This window comes from Drosophila subpulchrella, chromosome 4 (genome assembly GCF_014743375.2).
Source record: "Drosophila subpulchrella strain 33 F10 #4 breed RU33 chromosome 4, RU_Dsub_v1.1 Primary Assembly, whole genome shotgun sequence".
NCBI classification, from domain to species: Eukaryota; Metazoa; Arthropoda; class Insecta; order Diptera; family Drosophilidae; genus Drosophila; species Drosophila subpulchrella.
Window position 1 is genome coordinate 1,897,434 of NC_050608.1, and position 11,506 is coordinate 1,908,939.

At 36.8% G+C, this 11,506-nt stretch overlaps 1 protein-coding gene across 3 annotated transcripts in view; it reads left to right on the plus strand.

Moving 5' to 3' along the window:
* The window catches only part of LOC119547069 (ankyrin-3), a 47,991-nt gene extending 37,349 nt beyond the window's left edge, over positions 1-10,642 (plus strand). For 2 of the 3 annotated variants that reach the window (XM_037853794.1, XM_037853874.1), the window contains exons 8-12: positions 7,968-8,061; positions 8,123-8,347; positions 8,405-10,137; positions 10,211-10,300; positions 10,357-10,642. In XM_037853794.1, coding sequence (XP_037709722.1) covers positions 7,968-8,061; positions 8,123-8,347; positions 8,405-10,137; positions 10,211-10,233 — 2,075 coding nt within the window. In that variant the 3' untranslated portion in view covers positions 10,234-10,300; positions 10,357-10,642. Of the gene's footprint in view, positions 1-7,967; positions 8,062-8,122; positions 8,348-8,404; positions 10,138-10,188; positions 10,301-10,356 lie in introns of all 3 variants that reach the window. The other variant, XM_037853958.1, reaches the window with a different exon arrangement.
* Positions 10,643-11,506: the final 864 nt, after the last annotated feature.

Genomic DNA, 11,506 nt, shown 5'->3' on the forward strand with positions numbered 1-11,506 from the left:
CAAAAGGCCGGAAAAAGTCAGCTTGTGCTGAAACGTTCGCGACCGCCTTTTTTTAACGCAACATTTAAGACTGTTCCAAGCCAAAATGTTTGTAAACAAATCGAATGCACATATAAGTACATACAAACATATACAAAAACAAGAAAGAACGCTATAGTCAAGTACCTCGACTATCAGATACCCGTTACTCAGCTAAAGGGACCAAAGGGAAATGGAGATATGAAAGCAGCAAAGCGAGATTGAAATGCGCCACCTACCGGCGGTAGACAGATTTAAGGGTTATGGGCGTTAGAGTGGGCGTGGCAACATTTTTTTTGGATCAATCGATAGGTATTGACGAGACCAATACATTTCAGATACAATTTTGTATCTAGCATAAAAATTGTGGGCGCCACAGGCTTGGGCGGTTTGTGGGCGTTAGAGTGGGCGTGGCATATTCGCATAACAAACTTGCGCTGCGTACAGGGCTACGGAATCTAAATTGGAAATCCCAATACTCTATCTTTGATACTTTCCGAGATATCCGCGTTCATACTAACGATTTTTTTTAATTTGTGGGCGGTTCGTGGGCGTTAAAGTGGGCGTGGCAAACTTTTTTTCAATCGATAGGTATTGATGAGAGCAATTAATTTCAGTTTAAATTTTTACTCTTGCATCAAAACTGTAGGAGCCACAGTTTTGGGCGGTTTGTGGGCGTTAGAGTGGGCGTGGCTCTCTACTGAAACAAACTTGCGCTGCGTAAGAAGCGTTAGAAGTATAACAACGGCCTCACACGCTACTGTGGCAGTCTTCGCCGGTAACACAATTATACGTTTAAATCTAGTTATACCCGTTACTCGTAGAGTAAAAGGGTATACTAGATTCGTCGGAAAGTATGTAACAGGCAGAAGGAAGCGTTTCCGACCCCATAAAGAATATATATTCTTGATCAGGATCACTAGCCGAGTCGATCTAGCCATGTCCGTCTGTCCGTCTGTCCGTCCGGATGAACGCTGAGATCTCGGAGCTGAGATCTATTAGAGCTAGGCTATTGAGATTTGGCGTGCAGATTCCTGAGCTTCTTACGCAGCGCAAGTTTGTTTTAGTAGAGTGCCACGCCCACTCTAACGCCCACAAACCGCCCAAAACTGTGGCTCCTACAGTTTTGATGCTAGATAGAAAATTTTAACTGAAATGTATTAGTCTTGTCAATACCTACCGATTGACCCAAAAAAAATTTTGCTACGCCCACTCTAACGCCCACAAACCTTCCAAGAAAAAAAAGCTATGACGTCAGAGCCAGACAATGCGAAATGTATGTTTGTGTATGTAAATAGTTGCCGGCCGAACTTAGCGGCAAAGAAAAAAAGTGCGCGGCTAACTTATTCTATTGAATAATGCATTTTTCACGCCTACCCTAACGCCCACAACGCTTTAATCAGTCTTCCGCCGGTAGGTGGCGCATTTAAATCTCGCTTTGCTGCTTGCATATCTCCATTTCCCTTTGGTCCCTTAAGCTGAGTAACGGGTATCTGATAGTCGAGGTACTCGACTATAGCGTTCTCCCTTGTTTTATTTACATATATATAGATTTTATTATACTGCCACTATGTTAGAAAAACTACAGCAAACCATGGTTTTGTTATAAAACACATTAAAAACAGTTAAAAACTTATTTTTTTGATTTCCGTCACCGTACACGTCAATGCAACACGCTAAATTCACGGGGTGGAGCCGAGTGGTAAGTGCGTTCGATAGCATTGTTGCATCCCTGAGATGCAATTTAGTGTTTCCTTTTTGATTTTTATACCAGTTACTCGTAGAGTAAAAGGGTAAACTAGATTCGTCAGAAAGTATGTAACAGTCAGAAGGAAGCGTTTCCGACCCCATAAAGTATATATATTCTTGATAAGGTCACTAGCCGAGTCGATCTAGCCATGTCCGTCGGTCCGTATGAACGCTGAGATCTCAGAAACTATAAGAGCTACAATACTGGGATTAGGCATGCAGATTCCTGAGATTTCTGCTCAGCGCAAGTTTGTTTCAGCAGAGTGCCACGCCCACTCTAACGCCCACAAACTGCCCAAAACTGTGGCTCTTAAAGTTTTGATGCTAGAATTAAAATTTTAACTGAAATGTATTGTTCTTATCAATACCTATGGATTGACCCAAAAAAAAGTTTGCCACGCCCACTTTAACGCCCACAAACCGCCCAGAAACTTCAAAAAATTGTAAGTATGAACGTGGATATCTCGGAAACTATCAAAGATAGAGAATTGGGATCTCAGATTTGTTACGCGAATATGCCACACCCACTCTAACTCCCACAAGCCGACCAAGCATGTGGCGCCCACAATTTTCATGCTAGATAAAAAGTTTCAACTGAAATGTATTGATCCCAAAAAAAATTTGCCACGCCCACTCTAACGCCCATAAAGTTAAAATCTGTCTACCGCCGGTAGGTGGCGTATTTCAATCTCGATTTGCTGCTTGCATATCTTCATTTCCCTTTGGTCCCTTTAGCTGAGTAACGGGTATCTGATAGTCGACGTACTCAACTATAGCGTTCTTCCTTGTTATAAACTAAAATTTGTTTTAAATTACTTTTCTTAAACTTACAACTAAATCTCTACCAATTTTTCAAAATACTTACCATTATCCTAGCATAGTACGGAATAAATCACTTTTGTTTTAAATATCGATTTCGATATATATTTTAGATATCAAATTAAAAAAAATTTTTTTTTCTTTTTGCATTAAAATATATTTATTTATATGCTGTAAAAGGTCATTGTACGTTACACATTATTATTTATTTTAATCATTATTATTTGGACAATTTAAGAGTTACAATCTGCTGATGCTTTTATATTTTGACATATTAAAGTATAGTTAAAATTGTATTTTGTTTCACTAAAAACGTTAACTAAGTTTTTACCTGTTGATTAGGTCTTAAATGCTTGAAGAGAACAAATTTATATATAAAAAAAGCTATTCTTGCGTTTTGCCCTTCAAAATCTCCATTTCACCGATTCCGCTCCTTCCTATACCGCTAATTGTCGTCTTTTGCATCTGTCCCCACTTCAAGATCGAAGAAATGTAATTGCTTTGCTCTTCATACTTTATTTACTTGGCGGCAAAATGGATTGCCCTGATTTGCTAAATAATATTAGTCTGTCCATACATAGTAGGACTCTAAGAACTATTGAAACTTTTTTTTATACCTATGCACAGAACAAGTTATATTTAACCCTGTGCCACATATACTGTGTTTATGCAATGCCTATTTCATGAAATCAATTCATAAAATAGGCAAATTCGTGTGTGCATAAACACCATTTCATGAATTCGATAACACACGAAAGTTGACTATGAATTCAGCCCCAATATAGCCCCTATATTAAATTCAAAAGATTTGACAACTTTACTAATATCATTTCATAATTTGTCTGTGTTGTATAAACAGGGGCTATTATAATTTCATGTATTGGAGAATGCATGAAATTCATAGCATAAACATAGTAATAGCAAGCCTTGTTCATGTATTTCTCTAGTTTTAGTGACTAGTTAAGACCTATTTAAGTAGCCGACTAAGGATTAAAATCCTGTTGGCGAAATAAATAAATACCATTAAATATGTCATTTATCCGAATAATATTTAAGCTATAAATATTTGGTGCTGATAACTTTAACCTATTTTTATACTTGTTACTCGTAGAGTAAAAGGCTATACTAGATTCTTCGTAAAGTTATAACATGTTTCTCGAAAGAGATGCCCGAAAAATCCGATGTTAACTAGATGACATTGATTCCAACGCTGCATGTTGGCTTAAATGCTGCAGTTCCAAAACCTTTCGTATGCAAGGTAGCAAATTCAGGGTGATCTAAAGGTTAAACAATTTCAATTTGCACATGCTGAAGAAGAATACCATTTAAGATGGGTTGTGATCATTTTGCATTTTGTGCTCGTCCAAATTTTGGGCTACAGAAATTGTTGTTGAAGAGCTAAATTGTATACGGATAGTTTTTCTCGTGTTTACAGAAACCTGGTTAAAAACGGTAATTCTTAGCTCCGAAGTTTTTCCAGGTAAGGGCACAACTTGCAGGCTTTATCGTCAGACTCGTTATCGTTAACTCAGATTTAACGTTTGAAGTACTAACTTTCGAGGAATTGAATGACATTGAATGTCTGTCTGTTAAACTATTTCTTCCTCGTACTTCTATATACATAACCTGTTTTTTAGGTGACTTAAATATACATAGAGCGACATGGTCCACCGTCCCTTCAGCGCAGCATTTTCTTGACGGTTTGCTTTATATTTTGTTGTCTCAAGTGAACCATGCTTAAAATTTGTTAGGACGTTTACTGGATTTGGGCTTTGTTTCTGTTCCAGGTTGTGCTTGAATAGTTAAATCCTCTGCGATTTTTTACCTGAAGCCCGAAGCTCAATAAAAGACATTATTACACCCCATTTGCAACATAGTTGTAGGCCTCTTAACACAACTAACAACAACGACAACTAACCTTTTGGAGCTTACATCATTTGTTACAAATGGTTTTATAAAAAATCTCCAGACTGGTGTGGCTTACACTGATTTTAGTAGAGTTTTATTCTGCAAATCCTCCTCTTCTAGTCTTGAAATTGGACCTATAAAGGTTTCCATGTGGCCTTCTTAAGTGGATCCTAAGTGGTTTGAGTGACAGGACACAAGGACTCAATTTTAAAAACCCTTTTTCATCCCTATTCTGAGTTAGATCAGGTGTACGACAAGGAAGTCACCTTGGTCCGCTCCTTTTCATTAATGATCTTCCTCTGATCCTAACAAACACCTTTGATGTTAAGTTGTGTAGGAAAACGTTATAGCCAAAATAACAGGTTTTCCAATGATACCACTTTCATGGTAATGACTCTATATTTTTTAGCTGCATTATTCAACCAAACTTTTTACTACCCTTAGCCCACTCTCCCATAAATGTGACCCAACAGTGCACTTTTTTGAAAGCGTATTTGGCTTTTTAGTACCTCGGGTTCATACCTACATAATCGCTACAGACTTAAATTATAATTTTCAATCGGCCTAAAATATACGACAATTATAAATAAAATTTGTATTTAAAACTTTAACTCGCTAGAATAAGTAAATGCGAGCTAAGCCAGAGAAACCCGAATGGGTTTTCGCTAGTTTCGATGAGTACTTTCCGTAAATGAAGTCCAAATTCCGGGTAAAATTTTCGTGTTGCACTGTGTTACTGACATTTTTTTAAGGAATGATAAAAGTTGACGTTTTGTTAGCCTTTTAAAATTTTTGTAATGACTTTTGGGAATTTTTCAAGTTAGTTGCCTGATGTTACGTCCTTCATCCTTGATTCCATGAAATTCATTTTGAATAGTTATATGTTAGCACCATTTCCTTTTGCTCTGCTCCCGAAAACAACCGAAAAAAGCATGCACCCTCGTTCTCTCTTGAGCAGTAGACTTCGTTTCTTTTTGATATGGTTTCCTGTTAAGCGTTACGTTCTCTTACCGAACATGAGAGGTAAGAGTGACGCTCGCACAGAGAGACTTACTACAGGATCGAACGACTGAAAAAGTAAACGCAAACGATCTTTTAAATAATTTATTTTCTTTAAACATTTATTTTTCATATTTCAAACTAAAACTTTACAAACTTCACATACACACATACATGTGCAGAACACTTTTAGAATAGGCTTTTAAAGGCAAACGGCCCGGGAATGAACAAAAAATAAGACGGCCGCTACTTTAATAGTTTTTTTTTACTTAGAATTACTTAACTACTATTTACTTAATTATTATTTTATAAAGTAAATTTTGAAATTACTTGAAGTTAAAAGAAATGAAAATTTTCTGTGGTACCGTTCTTCAAAGTATCGCATAAAAGGGTAGTCCAACGGTAGCCACGATTCCAGACGAACGAGTGATCGGAGTTTTAGACTTAAACAATTTAAAATATTAAGAAATGACAGTCTGGCGCGACTTTTAAAATGTTGTTTGTGTAAAACCATTGTTTTTTGTAAGTTTTGTTTAATTTAAAAAAAAACGCGGGTCATGTTCTAATTTTTTTAGTTCATACAATAGTCAATGTGAGGAGATTTAAAGCTCCCCACAAATCGCAGGGCAGGAGAGCGGCTAGCAACAGCGAAAGAGGCGAAAATACTAGAGAGACCATGGGCATTTAAGTTTACCGGTAAATAAAAGGCCTTGGACCCGAGAAAAACGGGGAGATCGAAAAAAAACTCTCGCCATCAAGGACAAAAGAGTTGAACGGTCAAAGTGCGGATTTTGGAGCTCCGCAAAGAGGATGCACCTTGACGTTGGCATATAATAGGAAGGCGCAAGTGTAGCTGGGGACGAGTCTGTCAACTTACGCAGGCGAGAGTCTGCATCCGACCTCCGAGAGTCTTGCTATGAAGGACAAGGACCCCGTGAGGGATGAAGGAAGTTGTGCGAGATCGGAGCGACGCCTAAGAAATTTTTGGCAAAGTGAAACAATAAAGTTTTCCGATTTGTCCCAATCCCCAAAATTCTTTGAAAGCGATCGGTTAAATCGCTTTGAGCGAATCGTTTTCAGCCTAAAAGCTCCAAGAAAGATGATGGTACTTCCTGGTATAGTTGGACCCCTAGATCACTAAAAAATATTCAAAATTCTTTTATTTTGTGAAACTTGCCGGGGACCTTGTTCGGCTTCAGTCGCTTAATTTTGAGTTTAACTTCTTCTGCATAAAAAGGCAGAATTTGAGAAGAAGGAACAGAGGGAACAGCGTCAGAAGCTTCTGTAAGAGCAGTCTCTTCTAAGTTTACGAAGGACAAAGTACGACGTAACAACATAAAGAGCATTTCTTAATAATGAATCACCTTTTAAAAATAACGAAGTCTTGTGGATGGCCTATCGATTAACCCAAAAAGTTTGCCACGCTCACTTTAACGCCCACAAACCGCACAAAACAGTAGCGCCCTCAGTTTTCATGGTAAATAAATGTTAACGAAAAGTAATTGTCTCGTCAATACCTATCGATTAACCCAAAAAAATTTTGACACGCCCACTCTAACGCCCATAACGCTTAAATCTGTCTGCCGCCCACGTAACCATTATAACCATAACATAACCGATGAGATCTCGGGTAGGAAACGGGTAGGTTTCGAGTAACGGGTATCTGATAGTCGACTAAAGCGCCCTTCCTTGTTTTTTTCTGGGGATATTTTGTAAAAAAAATAGTGTTTCAATATTTTTGGTCCCTGAATTAAATTTAAAGTCTATTCTTCAAAAAATTTTAATTTTTGAATAAATTAAAAAGACTTAACAAGTAATGATTTTAAAGATTTTTATTTTTAGTTGCTTAAAATAATAATATTTTTTTCGGGTCTTTGTAGTTTTTTGCCAGATGTGTTCTACTTTTGTACTCTGTTTTAAAGTAATTTATATAAAACATGTTATTTTTTGATTTTACCCTTTCTGTCAACTTTTAAATTTTGCCGTAAAAATAAAATAAAACTGAAAGTAAAAAAAAAAACAAAATAGAACACATTTAGGAAATATATCTAATTGTTTCCACTGCCTCGTATTATCTGTGGGCCTCCAACTTACACAGTGCGCCACAACCCGTTTAGAATTACTAAGCGCAATACGCCTTTTAGCTCGATTCCTTTTCGTCACTATAACTCATGAATCGAAAATGAGACCAAATTTGAGTTTTGACTTTTTGGCAGCACGGAGTGTCGGGAGAAAAAGTGAAAGAGAAGCAAAGTAACGGCACTCTAAAAATAGATTATATTCGTGTCTTGTGTTGCAAAAAGTATTCACCTATGTACACTTTATTACTCTTGGTAACGCATCTTGGTATTTTATAGGAGGTCATACTACATCGTAAAATCAAACACATATGAAGTAAATTTTAATCTATAACCTATTGTTTCAAATATACATTAACAAGGTTTTAAAGGATTTTTATTAACTTTAATACTTAGAAATACTACACAACGACATCAAATGTACGAGAACATCTGAAATGGAACTAAAACCCGATAATGTCCCCATTGTCCGACCCCAGGTGCAACTAGGGTAAGCATCAAATCTTAATTTATTAAAATAAATACCTTATAATCTACACTTAATTTTATAGGTTCCTCGTATCATTTTTGGTAGACGCACGCGGTGGATCAATGCGCGGGTATCGGCACAGTGGTGTGAGAATTATAGTTCCCCCAAAGGCCTGTGCTGAACCCACACGTTTAACATGTCGTTATGTTAAACCGCAAAGGGTAGTCAACCCTCCTCCTTTAATGGAGGGGGAAGCACTTGTGAGTCGTATCTTGGAAATGTCACCTGTTGATGGAATGTTTTTAAGGTAAGGTAAGGTGTAGTAATTGCCTGTTCAATAATTAATAAATTTATATTTATTAAGCCCAATCACCTTAGAAGTTCCTCACTTTGGCACCCTAAGAGAAAACGAGCGCGAAATTATTATACTGCGTTCCGACAACGGAGAAAGTTGGCGCGAGCATAACCTATATGAAAGTGAAGATCTTATAAACGATTTTCATAAGGACAAACACATTGGCGGCTTTAATCGAATCGAAGAAGAATTACATACAGATCGTATTGTTCGAATAGTTACGCAAAACGTACCGCATTTTTTTGCCGTTGTTTCGCGTGTTCGTCAAGAAGTGCACGCTATCGGACCTGATGGTGGCACCGTTTTCTCTACAGCAGTACCGCAGGTTCAAGCTATATTTCCACCTCATGCCTTGACCAAGAAAATTCGAGTCGGCCTTCAGGCACAGCCAGTAGACCTGGTTGGATGTTCTAAACTGCTTGGCCAAGGCGTTGCTGTCTCACCAATAGTCACTGTGGAACCACGCCGAAGAAAATTTCATAAAGCAATTACACTTAGTATTCCTGCTCCAAAAGCTTGTACCAAAAGTATGGTTAATGCATGCTATAGTAATGGAAATTCGAATTCACCTACTCTTAGACTATTGTGTTCCATTACCGGTGGTCAGACGCGTGCAACATGGGAGGATGTTACTGGATCAACACCGCTTTCTTTTGTTAAAGATAGTATAACATTTACAACTACTGTTTCAGCCCGTTTTTGGCTGATGGATTGTCGCAATGTTGTAGACGCCGGACGAATGGCAACAGAACTTTACAGTCATTTGACCAAAGTTCCTTTTCTTGTTAAGTTTGTAGTCTATGCTAAACGTCTCTCTAAAACAGAAGCAAAATTTTCAGTGTTTTGCATGACTGATGATAAAGAGGACAAGACGCTTGAACAACAAGAATACTTTACAGAGGTTGCAAAAAGTAGGGATATTGAAGTTTTGCAGGATCAAACTATATATCTAGAATTTGCTGGTAACATCGTCCCTGTTTTAAAAACAGGCGAGCAACTTAGTACCAAGTTTCAAGCATTTTGCGAAAATCGTCTTTCATTTATTGCTCATATTAAAGATCCAGAATTTCCACAAGGTCGTATCTGTTTTATGACCAACCCGAAGGTTGGACCTGATGAATTGCCACAGAATCCGCTTTGTACCTTGAATGTGTCAGTAGATATGAAAACTATGACAAACTATCTGGAGAACTATAAGTTCCACAACATAAATGACAGTGTTAGTATGCGTGGTAAAAAAAATTATAATGATATGATTAGTTCAGAAATAAAAGCAGATACAGCGCCTACTGAACAAAATATAAAAGAAACTGATATTACCGGAGTGTATAAGAAGTCCAGCGACACTGATATGATTCAAAGGGCGGATATAACATTAATTGATGTATGTAGCCATATAGGTAGTGACTGGCCTCAGCTAGCCAAAGAATTGGGTGTTCCCGAGACCGACATCGAGCTTGTCAAAGCAGAGTACAATAATGACGACTGCATGCAGCAGAGCATGGTAATCTTGCAATTATGGCTAGAACATGGCGGCATTTCCACAGGAAATGTATTAGCTGAAGCTCTTGACAAAATTGGCCGTTCCGACATAGTGGAAAATTGTATACATAATGTAGAGTTAGTCACAGATAAATTGGAACAGGATCTGGCCACTACCCGAATTGAAAACCCTGTGGATTGTAAAGAGTCAACCACGAAGACTTCAGAACCTAAAATAGATTCCTTTCAAAAGGAAGAAGGTATGTTTTTTAATACAGACTTAATACGAGTGTACTAAAATTTTAATAAAGACATATTTTTTTGAATACATAGATAATTTTAGCACTGAACACTAGGGGTCACGTAAAAATGTAAGCTTGCGTAATCCAGAATTAGATATTCACCGTCAAAGTCTAAAGCCAGGTAAATAAAGTTAAATTCCTTCTCCAAATCTTCTTTAAAAACTCTTTTATTTGCAGAAAATTATATCTCAACAAATTATGATTGTTTATGTCAAAAATCGGCGGTAAACATCGTTCGAAATAATTGCCCATATAATCAATTTATTGCAATTATTCTTTATAAAAAGTGTTTATTTTTTTAAAAATGATTTTCATCATTGCTTTTCTTATATGGATAATGTGTGTTTTAATCAATGGTCACTTTCCAATTTTTAATGAATATAAATTAACAGCGTTTGTATTTTGTTTAGTGCAAAATTAAATTACTAATATATTAAATTGGTTAACCAATAATAATTTACAATTTCAAACCGTGTTTTAGTTTTTAATCTGACGGGAAACTGCATTTTATGGTCCATATAAAAGTTGTTTCAAGCCATTGCACGCTTATGATAAAAATAAAAGATGGTGGAAAATAAATATGATTATATTTTATGCTAAACAGGCTCATTAAATGTTTCTAAAATATGAAGATAATGAAGGAAAAATATAAATACATTTTTTTGAAGTTAACAAAAGAATTGTCATTAACGACCACGGTAAAACCGTTCCCATAACTTTAGAAATATATTGGGTTGTCGCAAAATTGAAACAGACAGAGTTTTCGTGTTATTGCGACACACAGTTGCACTTTTTGCATTTTTTTTTAATAAATCATATCTTTTGAACCAATTATGAGACCAATAATTGTCACTCATTTGCACTAATAAGACTTGGGCAATATTATATTCATCCATGACATTTACTGGGATGTACTTGGTTAGAAAGGCTTGGCTGCTGTGTACGAGACCTTGATCTGTCCAAGGAAAGAGCTGAACTTTTGGCCTTCCGATTAATGGACAGAAATTTACTTTGTCCAGTTACAAAAGTTACATACGTTCGTAATCGAGAAAAAGAAATTATTCCATATTTCGCTAGTGAAGAAGATCTAGTCTTTTGCAACGATGTTAAGGAGCTCCTAACAAAGACGGGACTGGTGGCTTTCAAATCTGAAGAATGGCGACTTTTAAAGGCAATTGCAAACGAAGCTTAAAATGCGATTTGCTTCATAAAGGCAACAAATAGGCAGTATCGATTGCTCAAGCAATGCATAGTTTCATTAGTTTAAAAAAAAACAAGGAAGAACGCTATAGTCGAGTACCTCGACTATCAGATACCCGTTACTCAG